Genomic DNA, 24,704 nt, shown 5'->3' with positions numbered 1-24,704 from the left:
CTTCCCTCCCTGCTGAAAAGGAAAGTGAATTCTCAATTCTTTAGTTAAGTTTAGTTGCATGTGTTCTTTCAAAATTTTCACAATTAAGACTTTATATATGCAAGGTCAAATAATTCTTTCACATTTGTTAAAGCATAAATCTGTGATAAATCACTTGATTTAAGAAGGGAAGACATGAAAATTAATTTTCATCTCAAGCATCTGCATCAAGTTCCATTCCCTGTTTCTTCAGTGTATTTTCTTTTTGCTTTTCAAAATAAGCTTCACAGAATATCACTGTATCACCATTTGGTATGTGAAATCATGCAGCAAGTCTGTATACACTGCTTTTCCAGTGTAGGAATGTAAAGGAGAAAGTAGTTATCAGTATTTCTGTCAGTTTTGTAATTGTTATTGGTCTACTGTATGAGCTGGTAGAAAGCCTCTAAAGAGATAACAGCATCTTTCCCAGAAGTAACATTTTCATAAAAGTAACAGCAAGCACAGGAAAAAGAGAAAAAGTTATGCCAATGCATATTTACATATGTATTTAAATAGAGCTGTTTCTCTTTGCTCTCACATAGAGTACTTCTTCACAGCATTGAGGACAGGAAATACTTTTCCTGAGAGCAACATTGAGAATAATGTTAAAGCACTTTTGCTGAAAGCTCTCCCCCAAGAAAAGCATAACTTGCACTAGGAACAGTATTTCTACAGGACGCATTTTGTCTTTACTGGTGATCGTTGCTATTAGCATGGAAAAGATCCACTATCACACACCTAGAAAAGAAAAAGATACAACTACCTAAAAGTATAGTTTGTCTGGTAGAAATCCACACAAGGTGGTGATAGCAGATATTCTTTCATAATTTGTCTCCATCAGAGGAATGCTTTCATTTCCTTCACATTTGTAAAGAATTTCAAGCCTTTCAATATGTTCAACATCAGCCAGGACTGATGCTCCCCCTCAACCCTGAACACTGAGTTAGCTTTGTGGTTCTGTGTACCTGTCACTTCCCCCAATATGTAAATAACCAGAAAAAGGATGGTACATGACCAACAAGTTTTGATAATGTTCATGCCTACCAATATTGAGTTTTCTGATGTTGTCTACAGTGAAGGAAAATTGAAGGCCACAAAAACAATTCTCATTTGCATATAATGGTCTTTGTCTTTAAGAAATGAAATTTCCTTTGTACACAAGAAGCATTATCTTCACTGAAGCTCAAAGTGACAAACTACCAGATCCTGTTTGCAAGGTATAACTTTACTGTGGTAAAGCATCATGTTTCTTTTTTTGAGATACTGTGTACATTACATTTCTTAAGATTACTGTACTGTAATGGAGAAACTGGAATTAATTGAGAGAGCCAAAGCTTCATTCAAATATCAATACGAACAGCATGGGATGCATCCATATTGTCAGACACACAAACAAGCTTCATCTCTTAATATCTGAGATATCCAAAGACAGGCAAACTGCTATAGAGGATGTGAAAACTATTCCTCCAGACTTCCCCCTGCTTAATATTGTGACATTGCTTTCATTTCCCTTTCAATGAAGAAATAATCTTTCAGTTCAGATTAGTATGTCTTTACTGCGCTTATCTAGAGAAGACGGATTTTTTTTTTTAATTACCATCAGAATGACTTGGTATAATGTTGCATATTAGAAACCTGTTAGCTTCTTTGAAACACTTTAAATTGCAGTTAAAAACACATATAGCATATATTTCTCATCTTTTGGACAAGTAAACTCTGAAGTTTAAAGGGAAAATGATTTATACGGAATGGCACATAATGCACTTTATTTATTCCTCTTGAAATGATGCTACTGCAATACAAAAATTGAATATTTTATTGAATACAAAAATCTCTATAATCTCTACAAAAATCATTAACATACTCCAGAAGTTTCCTCAATTGCTTGTGGCTAGCAGTATTGCTCTTACAGCACATATTAGGATGGTTAAAGGGCCTGTAATTGTGAGGTTTCCCCCAGCTGTCTAAAGGAGCCTTTGTCTACTTGCTGTTCTTAGGCAGTCTGCAGTGGACTTTTAGCATGATGTCACCTGCCCTTTGAACCTTACCCATAAGCTCTTAAATGTCTCGTCATCTTTTTCAAAGCAAAGCTGCATGCATTTGAATTGCCCCTTTGCACACAGTGCAGCTTTCCTCCTTGTGTTCCTAGTGTCTGTCTCCTGAGTGCCTGTATCCATCCATTGCAGCACTCCAGTCACACGAGCTATGCAACCGTATCTCTATAATTCCAAGGGAATCACTGCTCCATTAGCTATGCATGGACTTTTAATTGCTCTTGTTTGTTTCCCATGCTGTGTGCATTCACGTATAGACACTAGAGATGGGCCCCAGTCATGCTGCTTTTATGGGGAAAGGGCAAGAGCCTACTCCATCATGCTAATCCCAGATGCCTCTTTGCTGTCTGCCGTGTGTTCACTACCGTTAAGGTTATAGCAACCCTCCCCAATCTACCTAGTGAGCCTTACTCACTAAGTTAGCAAGCCTTTTGATAAAGATCCTCTTTCCCCACTTGGCCAGATGGATCACATCTCTTCTGAGTAATCCTCTCTCCTCAAAGAGGATCCTGTGGTCATAAAAGCCAAAGCTCTGGCTGTGACACGAGCTATGCAGGTATATGTTGGCAGGCAGGATGTGTCTACTCCTACATGAGCCTTTCTCATTCACTGGAAGGATTGAGGAGAACACCATCGGGTCTTTATGCCCTTCACCCCCAGGAGAAGGGCTCTGGCCTCCAGAGCTCCATAGTCAGTCTTCACGTACTCAGATTCACCCCTAGGACAATCCCTGCTGACCACATGATGAGCAGCAAGTAATAGGGCAAGATAATAGTGCAAGGGCCAGGTCAGCCTCCACAGTCACTCTGCAACATTCCGAATTTGATCCCACAGCAAACAACGAAACTCCCACGTCAGCAGATGGGTGCCTCTGTGCCCCACTGGAGGAGGTCACCAATGCCTATCACCTGCCACTTACTTATGCAGCTCTATTGCAAGTTGCCACCATGCATCTTTTTTGAGTCAGCTGAGGGACATTTCAAGACTGAATGACTGGAAAGGAAAATGGCAGGTGAAATTCAGTTTAGGTAGATGTGAAGCTTTGCATATGGGGGAAAACAAAGAGTCATCATATATAAAATGATGGTCTCTGAACTGACCGTTACAACTGAAAATGTTAAGAGGAAGGCAATAAGTACAACCAAAGTACGGATTGTGTTTTAAAATAAAACCTGTTTTTGAAAGCTACAAAAAATATTACCTTGTTAAATGTATCTATTAGTATTTTAATAAGACTTAATAGGATTTTCTTAATAAATTAAGCTAGTTTTCTAGTTAATTAAGTTAGAATTCTACTTTTTATTTGTTCACCACTGCATTGCTATTGCCTGTCTTTTTTTGACTTTCCAGCTAATTTTCAGCTTGATCTAATGAACGTTCTGTTGGCCTGTGCATAGTATCTGGTGGGTCAGAACACACATGACTTTGGGTTAGCTAGAACTAGCATGTATTGTCTCTTCCTAGGAAATTTTTATAAAGGTCATAGAGAGAGCAAAAGTAATGGGTTATTGCATCAATGTGGATGTTTGAAAAATAAAAGACACAAATCTGCACACAATTAAGCTTCATTACCTTTTCTGTTTATGGAACAAATTGTTAATTAAGCATTCAGTGATTTTTAAAAGGTTTTAAAACACAATTAAGAGCAGTAGCAAGCATACCCAGCCCCTCCAGCCCATTTGTTTCTTATTCACTTTATATGCGGTGCCACTAATTTCAGTTTCATCTTGGCTTCTGGTATATGCTGGTAAGCATAAACTAGGCTTCTTAGTTTGCTGTTTCCTAAGACTCCCACTAGGTGAAGCAGTTACTTACCAATAAAAATTCCAAATTTGTTTCAGAATAATTGATGTAATCACAAAAGACGTACTGTTGATTCAAATATCATGTTTCAACTGCTTCATGGTCAGAGCTGGGGATGGCCAGTCAGTTGTGTCCCATGGCTGTTTGTGACAACTAAGAATGCCTGTGTTGGGTCAGTCTGCAGTATCACAAGTCAGCTTCGGTCAGTATCAAATTAATATTGTTTGATCAGAGACCCATATAGACAGAAACTCTGCCTTGGGAAACTTCCTAAACTATTTTTCACCTAGCTGTACCTGAATCACTGTCTTGATGGTCTCTTTTGCTTCTCCCATTTGAGCAAAGCAGCCAGCGCAGATAGGCCTGAATAGCTTCTTTAGAGGAAGACATGCAGAGTTAGGTACCTAGTAACAATGTTAGGTTATAATTGATGTTAAAAATTACCAAATACCAGTGATAATATTTTGATGGTTCATGCTGCAAGTAGCTAAACCTGACACTTTACAGGAGCATTTTGATGTGTTCTTGTGCAATCCACAGAATGTATCCAGTTCTTTTTTTTTTCTTTAACTTTATTTATTTGTGCATATTAATGATATATATTTGGGTACTCAGTCTACACAAAAGTTTATTTCTTTTTTTAATGTACCTGAACAGAGATATCACAAAGAAACCTGAACGAGTTACCATCAGTGTTCTTCACTGAATTTATTTGGGACATTTTTGTATGCTCCCTTTCTTTGTAGAGGATGGCTCTGAAGAACGGTCCCAAATTAAAATATCAGTAGAATATGTTTTGGGACAAATCAGTAAAACTAATAATAATAAATCACCAGGCCAGATGATATTCACTTAAGTGTTCTGAAAGAAAAAAAGTACTTCGTGTGCCTTTCTGGTAAGAGAAACAAGATAGCATCAAAATCTGGCTCCATCTTTATTTTCTGCCCCGAGAGCTTTCAATATTTTAATTAAGTATTGCTGTCTGCATGATTCCAACTTTGCTTCAACAGCACTTTCCCACTGTCCATTTTTCCAGGAGCTGCAATAAGGAATAAAATAGTAATAAGAAACAAATTATATCTTAAAATATTATGCAATGCCTCTCTGTTTCCCTTTGCAAATAGACAGAATTTCAGCATCATCAGAGTGGGTAGAGTACCCCCAGACAGGTTGGTATTCTGAACAAATAAAAGGGGAATGATTTCAATTTAAGCCAAAAGGTGGATTTTATTCTGTTAATTGTTTGTTGAAATGATGTCACTTTAATTAAGTAGGATCATCCACTCAAAATAAGGTTTTTAAAGAAAGATCCTCTTATCAATTGTTAAATTGTAGGCTGGGCAAACAGAGACCATCAGATATTTGCAAGCAATTGGTGCTTTAAGTTACTACCTTTTAATAGGAAGATAACCTTCCCTCAGCTTAGATTTTGGAAGGTACTGTGGGCATTGTAATGCATAGTAAAATGGTATTACTTAAACAACAAAGATAATTTCTTAAAAATACATATTTTCTGTTGTCTGGCAAGTGCTGTAGGTTTCCTTCCTAATGATGTTGTAAATCCAGCTGAAATAGATTTTCTCTGGAGGACACTGGAGATTTTAATACATAAGTGATCATAAGGACGCAATTCTGTAGAGCAGTCTGCAAAGGAATGGCAGAATCACATGTCCTTGTGTCTGTTTCCTCTGGCACTTTCTTCTTCTAGGGCTGAGTGTCTTGTTTTTGTAGGTGCAACAAGTTATGGTGTAAAAATATGGTATCAAGAATAAGAATTTGAATTTCATGGCATATCTAAAATGTCAAATTGTTAGCCAGGCTTCCAATTTCTAAGACAAAATAGAATTGTGCCTTTAAAGAGTATAGGTATGTTTTACCTTTGGTAGAATTTTCAAATGATAAGCAATTTGGAAAAGTTATTGAAAAGGATGTAGCAGGGAAGAAGAGAAAAATTAATCTATAAATATTAAAGCATATTCCAGGATGACACCTTTTGTGCCTACAGGCAAATTTATATAAAAACATTATAAATTATTGTTACAATACATAGCCTGATGCAGTTACCATGTGATGCAAAATAGGTCATTTCTTCTGGACTGTCACAAGTTGATAATTTTTTTAATTTCAGATGAGGAATTATTCCCCTTTATAAAATCAATAACTTTTTTTTCTGAGAAGTAGGTTTGAATCCATGCAGCAGATTGTATTCTTGTTCACCACACAGAGATTTTACAATCTCAGTAATCTCCTCAAGGAAAGTGAAATGTATGTTAAATGTATTCTGTATAGGAAAATTATTGTTGCCTGCTATTTGGGAACTCATTACTGTTTGGTTCAATGTATAAAATAAAGACCACTTAAATGGTGTCACAAGCACTTAGTGGCACAATCCAGTGGAGGAGGAATAATTTGCTTGAGCAGAAAATACAGACAGTGTTCACTTGATTTTGGAGGGGTGAGGGAAGGGGGAAGGATGGGTAAGTCACACTTGTACTAGTAAAGGCTAATCCTCAGCTTTGAAGGCAAATGGCATGGCACAGCTTGCATCTGCACAACTAATTCTCTTCTCCAGCAAAACAGAGTACTGTAAAGTGGTGTAAAAAAACAGACCATGAACTAGCCATGGCCATGTCTGACAAAGTGCCAGGTGGTATGGACCAAACTATTTCAGGAAGCATGCTATTGGTTAAACAGTATGGATGTTCACAGTACTTAAGCCCGTGACTTGACCCTATTTAGTTTAGTCTTCTAGATGTAATATAGGAAAATCTTTAGCAAAAAAATGGTCCAGATCAGCATATTGAGGACAGTATGTACTAGACAAAGTACTCATCTCTATATCCTTGTGAAAAATCTCTCCAAACTTACCCATTTTTTAACCTTAAAAATCACAGTTAATTCAGTGTCCCTGGGAGAAATGTTTCAGCCAGTCTTTTATGTTTCTGCTCATATTTTAGTTTCTTACAGCTTTTCTCCTGACCAGATTAATGAGCCATCACCGCAGAATGAATGGGTACTCATACTTCTGTCAGGAGTATAGAGATGAAGCACAATTTTCACTGCAATAGGTTTGGGGCTGGAAATTGGAAATGAGAGCTGAGACCCTGTCATTCCTGTGATCTCAGTGAGTTGCTTTCCTATACCTCTGCTGGAGGAAGAGTTGATTTTAAGGTGGAGCGAACAAAAGCCAAATGAGGAAAGAAGTAGATAAAGACAAGGGGTCCTCAAGAGAGACAAAAACTGAGCCTGGTCTTCCAAGAATGTTGGATCTGAGAGAAATGCTGGGGATAGATTTGATAAAGAGACTGGAATTAACAGTCACTGTGAAGGTTAAAGGAACAGGAAAAGAGAGCGCTTAGGATATGAATGAAGACAAGAAATAACTGGAGAACTACACTGAAAGAAGGAGTCGGAAAATTGCAGGGGAGGGAAAGAGCCAGAGATGAGAAGGAAGACTGAGACTGGATAAAGGGTGAAAGAAAATACATAAAGACTGTAAGAAAGTAGGGGAGGAAGAAAGAGATTCAACAAAACCTGGGAGAAATGGAAATGATAGGAAAGTAGTCTGGCTAAAAAAATCTGACCTGACTGCATGAGGAAGGGGAAGACAAAGAACAGAGATAAATTTTCAAGGGAAGAGCTGATCCAGTCTCTGGGGCAGATGGACAGAGAGAAGACAATCCTACCCAATGCTCAAGATGGAACCCAAGGTTCCTTAGTGTTATCATTGTCTTGCTGTAAAAAAAACTAAGTAGGAAATACTCTGCCACAGTGTCTCATTCTCTCTCAGTACTGGTGCATATAGAGGACAAACACCTACTACTGCAACCAGTTTTGTTGTTAGCTCAGGAAGATGAGGACTCTGCAGATGAGTTAAGTCAATGTGAATAGTAAGTCATATTATTTTTTCTTTTTTGTTCTGTTGGCTTTTTTTCATCCAGGTTAAATGAAAACAAATCTGAATGACTTCAAAGCATAATAAAGGTAGCAAAGTCAAGTACTTGAAGGTTAAAAAAAAAAAAAAAAGATCTAGATTTGCAGTGGTCAGTTCAAATGTGCTTATGGAAGAGTCCACCTGAAATAGGATGGCCAGCATCCATACTGTTAAAATCTCTTACTCTCTGAAACAGAGTAGCCACATCCATACTATCACTCAGTAGTTACAATTAAACAATTACAATTTGACATGCCTGATAAGAATATTTACAAAAGCCCCGCCTTTCCAGCCCATACACATTCTATGTTGGTTGGCTCACAGCAGGATTCAGCAAAGATCAGCAAAAAAAACTATTTTCCTCTCTCCTTTTCCCAATAGATTTATGATTACGTCACCTACTTTTAAATGTCAGTTTTGTTAGGACAGAGGAGGACTTACTTCATTTGTGTTCTTCGCATGAAGTATCTCATTGTTTATAGTTCATAGACTGCTAGTTGTTAGACTACTGAGTTCCCATTTGCTTCATAAGCTAATTTCTTGCTTTTTTAGTGTGTTCCATTACAGAAAAATTAAATTGTTTCTTTTATACTTACACGCTTAAGGGGCTATGACTTGTAGCATGAAATTGTATTAGCTTATTTAATAAATCATTCTATTATCTACTACAATGGAACTAAAAAAGTAACATCTCAGAGATCAGAGAACAGCTTGAAAGTCAATAAGAAATATAACTAATGTATGAAGAAGCAAATCAGTGAATAAAACAAGGATTTCTAATACTTTAACAATTTACAAGACTTTAAAACAATACCAATGTATCTTAAAAGTATCTTTTCTCATTGGAGACGTGTCCTAGTCCTGAGTTCATGCTGTATTATTTCTCCTTTTTTTTATTCCCATGAATGATACCAGTTAAGAAAAACCTTTTTCTTGAATTTTAATCCTTATAACTAATACAAATTCAGAATACTTTCAAAGATGTTGGTAAGTACTGAAAACAATCTACTTTAACATCAAGTTGTGTTAACAGCTGCTGCTACTAATAGTGAACAGCATTGTTGACTGACTTCCATCAGGTGATTAGAGATACAGAAATATGTTGCTAGATGTGGTCTGACTTTATGTCTGTTTTTAATGGTCAGCTTTTTTACTTGTGATTTCAATCAGTTGCCGTGTGCCTAATTTAATTAATTTTTTTTCTATAATAATTTTAAATTGGATGGCCAGGATAGATCACATAAGGACATAAATCTATACAGTGTAGACAGTAACTGTATCAGAGTCTTGTCTGTTTTACTTTACATATCCAAAATTATACAAAATTCTATAATTTGGTATTTTATTCAGAATGTTGTCCATCAAATTATTTACAAATTGCCTTAAGAATTCAATGCCAGACTTTCTCAACAAATTACAGTAATTTGGACTGAATAGAAAGGTCTTATCTGCATTCAGTGTAGTGTGTATGTCTGTTATGAATAAGGGAATCATTTAGGTGTCACTAAATAAAAGAACTAGAATCCTAGTGAACAAAAGCTACATGTGATAGATTATAGGAAAAGTTGCTGTAAATTTATCAGCCATCTTCTGTCAGTTTCTCTTCTTGGAATGTCAGCTTGGATCACATTGTAAAACTATGTTAGCTGCAAAGAATAACAACCCAAGGAGAAACCTTCCACTTTCACCTGAAGAAAAGCCTTTTGACACTTAGAAAGATCAAATGATCAGAATAAGAAAGCATGCAGTATCCAACTCCCAGGGTAATTTACAGTTCTGTAAGGACCATCATTTTATAATATATAGATGGAAAATTTATTAGATTTTCCAGTCCCTGCATTCTTCAGAACCAAAAGGTATACCATGGGCATGTGGAAAGAAGCTGTGCAACTTTCTGTGTGATTAAGAGCACAGGACAGCTGATTTAGAGAAACCAAAGTCTTCAGTAAACATAGATCCAGTTACTCAGAAGTCATTTTATATGATTATGTCTTTCCTTCTTTTACTTCACTCTAGTCACCAATCCTCAATTTTTAAGCAGTAGTTTCATTGTCAGTTCATCTCAGTTGTCTTTTGTTATTCCCACTCTTTCTCACTTACATGCTTATAAAGGTGAAATGCAAACTCTTCTTTTTCCAATTTCAACATGTAACTGAAACTTCCCTTTTAATTCTTCCCTGTGGCATAATGCACCATCAGCAATAGTACAAAAAAGTCTCTAAGCTCCTGAGAGCCAAATGAACTTCCAGACAACACTAGTAAGGCCTTTATAAAAAAGCTTCCAGGCTTTGGAAGGAGGAGGAAGCTGGATTCGTTACCATATCCCAGAATTTTCACGCAATACCCACTGAATCTTTTGAAAGTATCTGTTGAATCAGTGGATGTTGGAGTGAGTCCAGCAGAGGGCTGCCAAGATGGTCAGAGGCTGGAGCACATGACATATTAGGATAGGCTCAGAGACCTGGGTTTGTTCAGTCTTAGGAAGAGAAGGCTAAGGAGGCCTATTGCTGTCTTAAGGACAGCAATCTGCGGAGCAGATATTCTTTGAGATAGTGACTAAGGGAATATTTCCACTATACTTCAGGCTTCCCTTCCCAGCATGAGCCATGTGAGCTGTCTCCTTCTTATCCTGTAAGCTGTGTAACAACATCCTCAGTGTATTTCCTCCTTCTTCATCAGACTTCTTTTAGCAATGAGTCTTTCCTTTCCTCTGGACTTGTTCATCATTAGGAGTAACATACAGGAAAGGGATAATAGGAAGAGGAAGAAAAATGCACCAAATTAGGAAGCAAGGGACAGAAGTTATGGCATTGGAACTGAGAGACTTTATGTGCTCATAACTATCAACATTTGTGTGAGTTCAGAATACATTGTAACTTGCCTAGGCTAGGAAAGCAAAATGGAAGAACTTAATTTTGAGCTTGGGAGTTCACTGGAATTCACACGTTCAGATCCTGAGCTAAAGAGCATTTTAGGTTCTGGGTTTTACTATTACCCTGAATTTGTCTCTAGTTGTCTCAGTGGGCTACACTAAATTCCTTTGGGTTTCTTACTTCCTGAGCAAATGATTTAAGACAAGGATTCTCAGTTTTAGATTTCTAATATTTGCTCCATTGGTGACCTATCTGGCTTGACCTTCTTTCAGGTGAGTGAACTATGAACAATATTTCCTTAAAATATTATTAAAAGAATTTATGGAGTAGCAGACAAGTTGCAAAAGAACATAAAGCTGTGGAAGACACACAGGTAGAGAAACTCTTACTACCTTCATTGAACTTTGTGTATACTTCCTGACTGGGAGACAGTGACAGCATATAGCATGTTCTATAGTTGGGAAGTGAATAGGTATAGATCCCTGGTTTCCTCCTCCTCCATATAAGAGGAAAGTTATACTGATGAGTCCTGCAAGACTTAACAAATATTAATGATACCAGAGTCTCCACTGTAACATTTCTCCGTGCTCAACTGTCATTGTGAGCCCGAATGATTTAATCTCATTCAGGCTTAATTTGCAAGAGAGTAGAAGCCCCCCAGATTAAAATTATCTCCTATTGGGAGGGAGGAGAAAGAAGAGGAGAATATGAAGAAAGCTCTGTATATGCTACCTTAGCTCATCTAGTCATTTTTGTACTCTCTTAATTTCCTAGATAGGCTGCCACTAGAATCAGTGTTCATAGAAACTGTTGCATCCCCACCAAAAGGCAGCTTTAGCAAGCATATCATCAAATATGGTAGTTAAACTAAGCAGGCTAGTGAGATATTCAACAGACTTAATTATTACAGTAATGAAGTAGGAAAAAAAATGAAAATTTCATGAGTTGAGGTCATGCTGAAGAAAATTAAGATGGTATATTAAACTGGAAATAGCCCTTTTCTCATACATATATATGTTAGTAACATTATGTGGAATGAAACATTCTGCAGAGCCAGGAAATGTAGTATATTTTTATGCTGAGAGCAGAACTTCACATTAAGCATAAAATCTTAATCAAATGAATAGGAATATAACATCCCTCTGTGCCTGCATTACAACTACATCTTAGACTCTGATCCATACATAGCTGGCTAATCTGCCTTATTCCCTTTCCTTTGTTACCAAATCCAGCTAATGCAGCTGGATTTCAGATCTGCAGGGGCCCAGAATTTTCACAAAGATGGATGCACTGTGCACAAAGCAGGGGTAACTGCATGAGAAGTAATTGCAGCTACAGTTTAACAAGTAACTTGGAAGTAGATTGAGTACTGTTAGTGATAATTTATACCTAGCATCAGTATTTGGGAAACCTTGCTCTATTTGGGTGGAAAAGAAGGCATTTTGTGGAAAGTAGATGATTCAGTCAGCTAGACAGAGGAGAGGGTACAGGTCTGTGATCTTGAAATTGAAGGAATCATTAAAGTTCCTGAGAGCCTAGAAAATTAATAATGAGAAACTAGCAGAGATTCTGGAGGAAGAGCTAACACCAAGATAAAGGTAGCTTAAGACCAGGACCTCCATGGTACCTGAATCTTTGAGACATCACATACATACTACCATGTGCAAGGCCATATAGAAAGAGTATGAGTGAGGAAAGGGGTTCAGATTCATTAGGAACAGGAAATACTCTTAGAATAGAGGGAATCAATAACAAGAATGACATCTTCATTTTAACAGAAATGCAACCAGACACATAATACTTTAAAATGGTTTGAGTTTTTTAAACTTAAGGTTGAGGGAAAGCTGAAAAGTGCAGAAGAGCGTATTTTGAGATGATATAGAGAGAGAAGTCATAAAAACCACATATCCCCAACTACAGGATAAAAAAAGCAGTTGGCAAGAGGAAATGATGAAGACCAATTGGACTGAACAGTCGCACTTACGTTGGATACAGAAGAGTGGGAGATAAGGAAAAGGCATACATATTCTGTCACTTAAAAATAAGATAGGAAAATTAAAATGCCTAGTTCTAAGGAAGCTAGGAAACTAAATGAAGCTTATTAGTTATGTTGAAAACTTACAGAAGGAAAACAATCAGTGGCTAAAATCAAGATAAAAGTAGACAGAAAGAACAGTCAAGGTTGTATGGGTTGTGCTATGTGTTAACAAAAGTTTACTGTAAAGGGAGATTAATAAAGCAAGTATATCAAGGTATAGTCTACATGCAATGAAATGTGAGATTTAAGTAGAAGTCTAATAATACTAAAGACTATATTGCTAATGACCTGACAGGGTGATTACAATGAGTATGACATGTTGTAGTAGATCAGAAACACTACAAAAGAAAACTGTGCTTTTTCTTTTACCTCTATGTAGATAGTATAAATGTCATGATTGGGTGCAATATTCAGACTACATTTTTAGGTACCATTAATGACTGTTTTCGGGGGCAGCTTCTCAGGAAACAGAATCATTTCCTGACTTTCTCCTGAGCAGTGCACCAGGTCCCTTTCATGTTGTCTTCAAAGCGTGTATTGTAACACTGGCCATACTGAATTTAGAACCAGTATCTTTGTTGGAGCAACCAGAGGCAAAGAATCTTAACCATTGTGCTAAACTTACCAAAAAAAGGAGAGGTACATAGAAAGGAAGCAGCTTGCGAAAAGAAAACAAAAAGGGATTTTTAAGAGTCAATTTTCTGCATGCCGACTATTTCAAGAGAACATGCTGTGTGCTCAGAGCAAATGGATGACAACTCTTTGAAAAGACATTGGAGGGACTAAAAGGCTGAAAGGCAGGGCAAGGGAAGTTATCAGAAGTAGAAGGATACTCATTAAAACATTTTAGTTGTATCCAAATGGGGAAAATAGAATCAAAACTCCAGAGGTTAAATGTAAAAAGACAGTAAAGTCTAAGCAGTCTTGAAGGAAGAACTTGCAAAATGCATAAAAACAAGTGCAATGGCAGCTTGTTATGTACTCTCTAGATATTCAAGGTGTAACAGGATTACTCAGAGAGGCTAAGGCTACAGAAGAAAATCAGTTCCTGACTATAACTGATTACCCCTTTTTTCTCAAACCATTAGCCACTTCTGATGTCAAAGTTAACTCTGTTTTGAGCAGAGAATTAGACGAGATGACCTCCAGAGGTCCCTTGCAACTTTCATTATTCTGTGAATCTATGTTTCTATTCTGGGAAAACTGTTACATGATAGATCAAAGATTACTTTTTGTCACATTCATTTTTCAGTTCATTAAAATTGAATGAAAAAGCACAAATAAACCATAATTCCATAATAAACACCTTTCTTCTGTCATGTATTCAGAGGACAAAAGAACAGATTAAGCAGTTTCCTTCTATTTTGTGTATTTGTATCTATTGAAAACCTATACTGAGAGTTTAAGGAAAAAGACTCATACATTTTAGTATTTTAATTTTTGGCGTGTCTACCTTATTTATAAACACTTTGTTGAAGATGTGATTCAATAATAAAAAAGGATCTAAAGAAATGAATCCATGCTGGCTTGTACTTCATATGGAAAGGATTTTTAAGTCCAGGGAGGAGAGAGAATCCTCACAGGTAGAAGAGTCAGCTGTCTTGATGCTGGCTGCAGTACGTAAGTATCTTCAACCCTCCTGCTGGACTTGCAGTCCTGCATGTAAATACTTAAACAGTCTTGACACCAGTTATTTGATCTCAGTCTTTCGTTGTCAGGTGAAAACAATGGCTGAACAGACTGTTCCTTTCTGTAATAGCAGTGAGTTGCACGAGGACTAATCAGCAGCCTTGTGGCTGAGACAGTCATCTAGGTGAGTCTCACCCACATCACTATCCAGTCACTTATACATCTGTTATTCTAAGCGCTTTGTATTCTTGAAATGATATTTGCTCTCTCCCAAGACAGAGTAGAATAGGTTGGAAACATCAGAAAAATAAATAATCCTGAGATTGGAAAATTCTTTTTTCCATATGACTGTAGTCAATGTAGCTGCAGGAAACTTAGCTGTAAGGGTGACTGAATTTCAGAGCGCGTAGGCTCACAAATTTTTCAAAATAAATTTAAGAATTCTAGGTATTCTATGTTAAAGACCCAAGATTTATTATCCCAGAAACAAGCTACTTCTCAAAATATTAGTAAGACATGCAGAAATAAAAAATAATTTATAGAAAAAAAATCTATCTAGCATTTTCGCTTGGCCTTCCAGTTTGGAAGGGAGTATCACAGTGCCTTTCATGCAAGTCAGTTTCTCTAATCCGACTGATGTAAAGGAGAAAAAATAAATCTAGTTGAAAGATTGAAAACAAAATTTTTAAAACATTATTACAGCGAAAGAAATTCAAAAGTACACAGATATAAAAATAATCAGTTATAACACAGCACTTTTTCTTATGCTGTCAGTGACTACCAGTCAGCTATTGCAGTAATATTTAAAATGTGCAAAGCTGTTAATTGTGATGAACTCATAGTTATTATGGAAATTTGCACTGCAAGGTATGCAAACAGTTAACTAGGCCATATGAATTTCTCTGTGCTGTTTTCTAGAAATTATGCTGCAGGGATCCAGCTCTTTTTAGCTGATGACACTAGTTTACAATTCAAACTATAATATACCATACAGTATGCAAATCTCAGCAAAACAAAGTTAAGCAATATTAAATACATGATGTAGGAATGAAGGCTGAAAAGAGTTGGAAAAGTTTCATCTAGTCACAAAAGTCTGAGTTTTCTCCACCTGTCTGATTGAGCTTGAGAGATTTTCCATAGGGATTTCAGATATTTCTCTCTGTTTCTTTTTTTTTTCTTTTTTTTTTTTCTTTTGAACTACAGGTTTGCCTCACCTTTTCTTCCCCTAGCAGAAAAATGTGATGGCTGTACTTATTTCCTAATGCTTAATCAGTGGACTGCTTCTGTTCTCTGCAAAGATAAAAGTGCGCCTTTTATTGCATGCCCGAATGCCAACAAATTGTGAAGTCAGAATCTTAATGTACTTCTGGGTGTTCATACTATACAATAACAGCCATCTAGCCCAATGCATTATATACACACAACATTACTGAAGATAGTGTTCTGTGAAGATACTGTATGCAGATTGTAAAAAATACTTCTTCACTTGCCTGAATTGATAGGTGTTTTTATTTCGGTTTACAGTTTGTTCATAATGACACAAAAATTTAGGAAAAATTTAATATGACATGAATGGTCTTTCTACTCAACTGTTTTACTTTAGCACACTGTCACCTCTTTTACCCACATGTATACTCTTAATTTTCTTGTATGTGAATATACTTCATTTAAACGGTAAAGTGTCGAAGCACTGGTGTCTGAAGCTCCCTTTCAAAAGAACATGTATAATATGAGCATCAGTGGTGCACATTTCTTCATGATACCTCACCAGTTCATCTTAATTCTGACTTGAAGAGGTATCTCTTGAGTGTTAAGCTTTTTATCTCTTTGCCAAAATTTTCAACACAGTTGAAAACAGTCCAAAATATAAAATGCTAATAATTGTTTAATAATTAATGCATTTATAGTTGGTTATAGTATTAACTTACTAAAGTAATTTTAAATTTTAAATTATTTCTAATTGTTTATTATTATTGATTATTTTATGATAGCATGTAAAATGCTGAGGTAATACAGATCTGAACTATGTATTAAGGAGAAATTTTTATTTTGTTTCAAGAAAATAATGTAGCCATTTATGAACAAAAATAGTGAAGAGAAAACACATTTTTGTAAGTACATTTTTGCAATTTAAATAAAAACCTTATTTTAACTGAAATATTATTCTGTCTTCAGTAATCACTATGAGAATAAATAATTCCTGAAAATATGATTAACAAGCCTCTACTCAGGCTTGCTTTCTCAAGCAGGCTTACTGACAAATTTGAAAGTTCCTTCTTCAAAGCACAGTTGTCTTAATTGAATATTCCAGAGCTATCAGAATAGCGTTTTGAGCTTTAGGTCCAAACTAACCTAAAAACAACAGTAACATTATTGATGACCAGTCTTTCATTATCTAGATATAAATATAAAAATTTCCTGGACCTCTGAATTATGCAAGTCACAGAAGTCAGTCTCTAAATCTTGCATGAAAAAAAAGTGGAATAGATCCAAGGAAATGTTATGTGATAGTAGAGTAGTTTCACAGGGCAGCTTTGGCAGCACAAAGAAAAGATATACCTCTCTCATTAGCAGCTCATATATGTGCTCCAAAGCTCAGGAATTTCTTTCGTTCCATGCAACGCTTGCCTGTAACCCCTGAAGACATGAGAAAATTTCACATGGTCAAAATATCAACTGTGTGCAGATATTTCAGAAGTTGTAGCTATCAAAATCTGTTTAAAATCTATAACAAATCATTTAGCACCTAATTTGCATTGAGTATCTGATTTAAATCAGCAAATAGATAAGAAGTAATTGGTTAAAAATGGATCCCAGTAAAACAGACAATCACTATTGGGAAAATACTTTCAAATAGCTATCTGCCATGATAGAACTAGATCCTGTGAATTATGGCTGCATATACAAAAATCAGTAAGGAATATATAGTTATTTGACTTAGTCCTATTTGGCTTCTCATTGATGGTGGGCCTATATGTAGGAGGAGCACCATGAAACTCCACTTCCAGTTAAGTAGAAGACTGTCTTATTATTATGTAAATGATGACATGATCCAAATAATACTTTTATGGCCCATTTTGGATTATGTCGTAACTTTCAATCTGAAACTAAATCATTATTTTATCTGCAGTACAGGTTGCAAAGACTGTTCTCTCTCTGTAGCTCATGACTATATGCTGCCTCCTTTTAAAAGAATATAAGTTTACAGTTACCAAAGTCACTGTTCTTTGTGTACCTTTATTGGTTCTCCAACTAATGTGTATACCCAAATGTCTAACTATCTGTTTCTGTCCTGGGGTCTGTTTAGTATGCTCTGACACAGCCAACTTACAGTTTCATGGTTATTAGATGATTTCAAACAAAATATGATTCCAGACCGTATTTTTCATCATGGTACAAAATGTCTGTTGTTCTCCTTCTAAGAGTCTCACTTGAATCCTGGCAGACTTCACCAGCCAAGACTTCACCAGACTTCTAGTGAAGGAGTCTAATGTTTTCTTTTCAGCTTCCTGAAACAGCTGGAAGCTATAAAAGAATTTCTCTCTGACTTCTCTAGGCATGTCTGATAGCATTCTTCTTTGTAGTTTCAGATCACAATCATGTAAGTCAGTAGTATGGGGAGCCATCACAGCAACGACCATCTGTTGATCCTTCCAGATTAAAGAGTCCAACAGTATCAATTCTTACAGTATTTCACCTTCAGTTACTAGGTCTCGGGCACTAATTCTCTTTAAAGCCTCTTTATTACAACTTCTTGAAATACTGTGTTACGTAAAAAAATTTCATGCTTCTTTTCAAAGCAGTCGGTTGTCTGGGCCATCATTACTTAATACCCAGTTGCTATGACCAGAGCAATTCTCGGTAGTCCTAATGCTCAGAAACAACAGCACTGTCTTCTGTCAGGAAAAAATAATTTGTGCAGAGAATGGAGCTGCACTGGGAGATATCCCCTGTGGAATTACTGCCAGGCTGAAAACAATCACAAAATTCATCATTTTTTGATAAAATGCATAATAGATTTTGACCTTGCCTCATTAAAGAGCAGTACATAGTGCATTATGTATAAAATCTTTGACTTACACAATAAACATTTTACAACAGGAAGAAAGTGGAAGAAAGGAGAACAGGAATCAAAAGAATCCTATCTTCTTGTTGGATTGCATACTTCTGGAAATTATTCTGGTTAGAATTAATCTGATCAAATGCTCATGTCTGCAGTGTGTAGTCATCCTAGGCTCTCTTTATTTTTCTTTTTATGGAGAGAAATTAAATACATTTAAGGATCAGTTCATCAGATGTCTAAAATACACATCTAAAATAAGTTGGATAAATAATTCCCTGCAGGGGTGTATTTATCTTCACTGACCATAAAGGAAGTCCAGGATGACTAGCTCAGGTGTTGAAAGCTAACTTGTTGATGTCTAACACTGTGAGATGAATCCCAGTCTCTGAGACCAGTGTGATGAGATTGAAATAAGAACTTGAATAAAACAGAATTGGTTGCAGTAGCAGGGACAGGAGGCCTAACAAAAGATCTGAGAATTAATTCACTCTTTGTCAAATGCTGTTTCCACTGAGAAATTTATCTTGAGGATGTAGGGGACAGCAACAGAGGAACAATAAACTGAAGTTCAGATGCCATATTTAGAGATTTGTTGCAGAAGGCTCAGCTAATTGAATGAGATTATAAAGTTTCTAGAGAATGGTCAATTTTCCATAGCTCTTTTGAGACAACCTTTTAAGTATTCTTAGAAGTGGATTTTTTTTTTATGGTCTCAAAGAACAGGCAGTCTGTCTTTGTGAAGGAGGATTGTGTTACTACAGAAGTTTCTCTAGCTCTCATCTGTCTCATTTCTTGTTTTACTAACCCTTTACGTGTGTGTGGAATGAAGGCAAGAATAAGAAACTCCGCAGATTTTCCATGTTAGAATATTACATGGTATGGTACTATACATGGGCAAGAACTATGCAGATAATTTCTCTAAGTATATCTCTTGGTGTCACTGGATAGCAGTTACTGCATCCTATCCTAGTAAGTGTTAGTGTTTGGGAGAAATCTCTGTGGAAGTAAGGGTAAAGATTTTCCCAAGTGCTTTATGAAGTCCATTTTAGGTATAAATGTCCCAATTTATCTTACTTGGCAGAGCATGGTAAAATAGGTTTAAGATAAAAGGCAGCTTCTCTATGAATGATATGACTTGTGATACAATGATTAGTGACACAGCAACAAAACTGGTAGAAGCTCATAAACACACGGTATCCTATTATCAGTACAAGGTGCTTGAAAAATGTGCAGAACTGAAAAATATGATCTGATTTTTTTAAACAAAAGTAATTCACATTGTCAATATTAACTACCATCTTGTAAATCTAAAATTTTGTTATAATAATGCCAAATTATTTCAGAATCTGTGATTCTCTGCTAATATATCTTTATACAATTTTTAATATTTCCAGCTAATGAAAAGCTTTGTCTACACAGGATCATGGGCTACTGGGACTGATAACAGCAACAGATTGGTGAAAATATCCCATTATGGCTGTAGCACAGTTACGTTATGAACTGCCAATGATCAAGTCTGATTTTTTATATGAATCAGTAATAAATGAAAACTTTGAAAGAATTTCTGAAATACAGCTTTTTCAATAAAAAAATTCAAAAATGAGATGAGTACTGCACATGTGCAAAGAGATAGTAATGCATGAACTTCAGTTTACTTGAAACTTATATTGTGTTCTCTGCCTTGCAGATTTATAGGAAGCTATATAACACAGAAGACTGATGTATTTCTAGAGGTGAGGGTCAGAACTGAGAGCCACCAGCTTGTTACAGACACAGGATGCCTCTGCAGGAGACTTAGAAAGAACTTCTTTAATGATTTGGAGTAATTTAGCAGCTGGGCAAGGATATAATTTAATAGTGTTTTGAAAATTATGTGTCCTTACAATAGTGATCTAATTCCCAGGAGTAAATTCAGACTTGAGAGGAGACCTCATGAGAAACCTGTCTGAAGGCACTCTCGTTTGGGAATACTTTCTTGTAGGGAAATGGACCAATTCTTGGATGTGAGATGCCCTTGGAGTAACGTGACTCATAGAAAGTACTTGAATTTACAGTATCTATTTTCTTTTTGACATCCATTGCAGGTTTTTTTTTTCTTTTTATATCAGTGGAAATGAGAAAGATATTACCCACTGTTGCCCTTGATAAGCAGCTTCAGCTGTTAAGATTTTATTCTCTCGGCTCAAATGTAAACTTTAATGAAATGTTTGTTGTTGATATCTGTAAGGTGTAAATCAGTGAATATCCTCATGTTTAGAGGAGGTGTAGTCTAGTAAGATATTTTTAAATTAAAAAAATGCTTCTTTGAAATGTATAATATAGGATGAAGGAAGTGGTATTCCCCTATGAAGTATTTTTTTTTTTTTTGCTGCTGATATATCTTTAAATATTAATATCTGATAAGAAATTGAGAAATCATGATTTCCTTTACAATTTTAAGAACTATTTCATTTCTTTGTATACAGGTTTTGATGCTTAAGATATTTGCACATTCTGGTGATACGTAGCTTAGTTTTGCAGCACAAAGAATGCATATTGTTACTGGATTGGGGAAAAAATATGTAGAAGTGGTTTTTAAATCATGTACTTGCAAGGTAGAAACAATTTATTAACCACTAGTAACAGTAGTTCTATTGTAAAATAATACTGTTCTGTGAGCTGCAGATTATGATGTGATTCTTTGAGATATTTTGTGATGAGGGAGATAGAATATTATGAAAAATGTAAATGGAAAAATGGAAATTTTTGCCATTCTGTGTAGGATATAATAAATTTGCACCTCCTGGAAATAGCAATTAATGCAGCTGATAAGTTAAAACAGCCCCACATTGTGTATATCAAAAAGTAAGATAAGATGAAAATGTTTTCCAGGCAAAACTTTGTAAGAATTTCTAGTTTCTAATAACTTTCTATTACAATTATATCTTAATATTTACTTTTTAAGTTTTTTTTAATTAACTCAAATAACTAATCAGTCTCTTTTTTCTTTTCATTATATAGCAGATGGTACGTGAACAATACACAACAACAACACCAGGCACTAGCCTAGAGAGGCCAAAGAATGAATATGTCTACAAAATTGGCATTTATGGCTGGAGAAAGCGTTGCCTCTACGTATTTGTTCTCCTCCTGCTGATCATCCTAGTTGTGAATTTTTCTTTGACCATTTGGATTCTTAAAGTGATGTGGTTTTCTCCAGTAAGTGTCTTCTTTAATTTTCCATTCTTTTTCTAGCCATATTCTGTTCTTTCTCCTGCCTCACTACTTCACTAATTTCATATGTACATTAGCTTCTCTGTATGTAATACATGGTTCTTTTTTCTTCCTTTGCAATTGTAATTTGTACTTATGTTGAAAGTATATGTAAAATATCCATCTTTGAACATATTTATCCATCTGTGATTTCTGTATTCGTAATAATCTTTAAGATACTGAAGTCATTGATGCCTTTTATTGAAATGGATTCTAACTGCTGTGAAGAGGATGTATTTTACTCTTGACTCATAGTCTCTGTTTAGCTTTTTAAAAATGTGTTTTCTGTAATTTTATCTTCTACAGAATTCCATAGTGTTAAAAGGTTGCCATTTTTTTCTTAGCCATCTTCTCCCTTTTATCAGCGTCTAAAATTTAACAATTTATTTGGCCGATTAATTAAAGCCCGGAGGTGGTTTATACTGCTTCAGACTTTAGGCTAAGGAGCTCTATGATATATATGTTAATATTTATAATGTAATTTTGTATGTAGCAGATTAACGGGTAACTTATGGAAGTCTGCAAGATATAGCTTTAGTCAGAATACAATAAAATGCATCAGTGAATAGCAAAGCTAAGGTAATTTGTTCCTAAAATGCAGTCATGATATACAGATGATTTGAATAGAATTGTTACAAGAAAAGCAATAATAGTAAATTCCTACTGCTCTGCCCATGCCATCAAAGAAAGAGTATTATACTAAAGTTCCAATTATCTATCTTTATTATGCCTCTGTTACTAAACGAAGGGCATTTGATCTTCATAGAAGCATTTCTATACTCTGCTTTCTTTTACTTTAAGTAGGTGAATTTTAAGTGCTGCTTACTAATATAGTTACTACTGCTTGAATTCCCATGAAGTTTCTTCCCTCACATAAATTTTTTTTCAGCACTGTTACTGTCATACACAGTACAGTGCAGAACATAGATCACGTACAATTTTTCTGTTATGCAGTTCATAAGGATGATGTGCACTTAGTGACTGTACATCATAATAGAGAATATCAACAAGTAAAATTATTTAAAATTGTTTTGTAGGTGACTCAGATTTATTTTTTTAAAAAGAGATTTTTAATTTATTTTGTGCTGGTTTGTTTTTTCTGTATGGAATTGGTATTTCTATCAATCAGGTCTAAAATCATAAAATATCATCCGAAACTCCATTTTCAGGAACTACTATCTCCTATCGCTTATCTGCAAGGAAGGCACCAAATACCTCAATCTGCTGAGGCACAATATTTTCATGTCTTGACAACAAAAGCTGTGGGATAACAATTCAAGTAATGCAGGCTTATATCCTTGCACAGGGTGGACTATAAATTCTATGATTATAAGTATTTTCTCTAATTTTCTGTTAAAGATTCTGTATTTCTGACATATCCAGTTAAACAGTGACTCAGTGGCAATATCATCAATCGTTTAGGATGATTCTAGGGAAATACTAAATTCAGCTATAGAACAGGAAGAACATTTGTCCAAAGTACAGGCATATGTCACAATTCCCAGGAAAAGTACATGTGAGGCCATGAAAGAACTGAGATTTTTGCTAGATATTGTTTTAACAGAGTGTATCTGTAAAGACAAGAAGTAGCTCAGAAAACTTTAGAAAAATCATCCAAAAAAGTGCTGGTAGCCTCTAAGAAAAGGCTAAGAAAAAGTCTAGATGTTAACTGCTTGTTCAAAGTCTGGAACTATAAATGAAGAATCCAAATCCTTTCCTGTCTCTGAGGAAGTATTGTTTGTAAGGAATGAGGGTAAAAGTTGTAGAAATAACCAATGCTATCAGCAATTTTTTTTCCTTCCTGAGGAAGTGAAGTTTTATGCCTCCAAGTTTTTCTTAACTGTTTCAAAAAGAGAGGTAACAATATATTATCAGGATTTTTTTTTTTTTTTTTTTTTGCTTTTTAAGTTCCAACCTTGAAAAAATATTTGTCTTCTTAGAAATCAGTTGACCAATATATATCCTACTTATCCAATTAAACATTCCTATTATTGGGAAAAGATTAAAAGAAATTGTGAAATATTATCCTATCCAGTCATCAATTATTTATGAATATTAGTCTCTTTTAGCTGTGATAATACTTTTTATGTTTATTAAATATGCATTCTAGCTATACTATGTAGAGATTACACTATTTATTATAATGTTTACTTATAATAATAAATATTTTATATTTAGGAAATGCTTTTAAAGTATTCAGTCCTAGTTTTATAAACATACTTAAATGTTATTCCATTAACAATATTACAATATTAATAGCTAAAAAATATTAAGAACTGTTTCTCTGTAAAATAATACAAGAAAAAAGGTATTTTTTTCTAAGGCCTATAGACATTTAGAAAAAAAGGCATGATGAGCATTTAAAAAGGTTTCTTTTTAATACAGTTCTGAGTACGGTTTTTGCTCAAAGAAAACTTTCAACATAACATGATTTTAGGATGTAGTCTTACTCAGAAAAGATTTTTGAAGTATAGTCCATCGGGGCTTTGGTGCTTTAGTAGTTGAATTACACACTGTAATTCAGTTAATTCTGTAGTTCAGCCTTTGTGACAAGTCTGCTCCAAGCTGCCAAATTTTTGTTTAGACCTAAAAGTTTGTTTTTGTAGGATAAAAGTTCTTTCTCTTTTTGTAAAACATCCTTGAATCTTTGGTAAAATAATAACTTGGAGCATACTAAAATTACATGCTCTGTCTATTCATAGATCATATTATAATATTAATGAAACTATGAACAGAGCTTCAACAGGCTCTGGCATAGAATTAATCCATGGATGCATCTCCTGACTCGACCCAAAAAACAGACAATGTAATAAATACTAACAACCAAGGTAAACTGATAAAGAAAAACATGAACAAGTATAGACATGGAGCAAGATGAACAGATATATCTACTCTGTGTAGATACTCAGAAGGATGAGGAGTAAAGGACTCTTTTCTGAACTCTATCATTTCAAAGGCCTTCAGAATTAAACAAACAGAACTGTATGGAATTTCCTTTCATTTCATAAAAGGAGAGTAGCAGATTACAAACCCTGGA

At 35.3% G+C, this 24,704-nt stretch overlaps 1 protein-coding gene across 12 annotated transcripts in view; it reads left to right on the top strand.

The window, feature by feature from the left end:
* SGCG (sarcoglycan gamma) overlaps positions 1–24,704 on the top strand; it is a 143,699-nt gene that overhangs the window by 49,303 nt on the left and 69,692 nt on the right. For 5 of the 12 annotated variants that reach the window (XR_010387304.1, XM_026108835.2, XM_026108830.2 and 2 more), the window contains one exon: positions 21,416–21,613. Coding sequence is in view for 11 of the 12 variants with exons in the window: in XM_026108835.2 (XP_025964620.1) it covers positions 21,419–21,613 (195 nt within the window). In the remaining variant the exon portion in view is untranslated. Of the gene's footprint in view, positions 1–14,441; positions 14,537–20,102; positions 20,149–21,415; positions 21,614–24,704 lie in introns of all 12 variants that reach the window. The other 7 variants (XM_026108832.2, XM_064505010.1, XM_026108833.2 and 4 more) reach the window with 5 other exon arrangements.

The sequence above is a fragment of the Dromaius novaehollandiae genome, chromosome 1 (genome assembly GCF_036370855.1).
Source record: "Dromaius novaehollandiae isolate bDroNov1 chromosome 1, bDroNov1.hap1, whole genome shotgun sequence".
Taxonomy (NCBI): domain Eukaryota; kingdom Metazoa; phylum Chordata; class Aves; order Casuariiformes; family Dromaiidae; genus Dromaius; species Dromaius novaehollandiae.
Note: the sequence above shows the minus strand (reverse complement) of the source record. Positions and strands in the feature narration are given on the sequence as shown.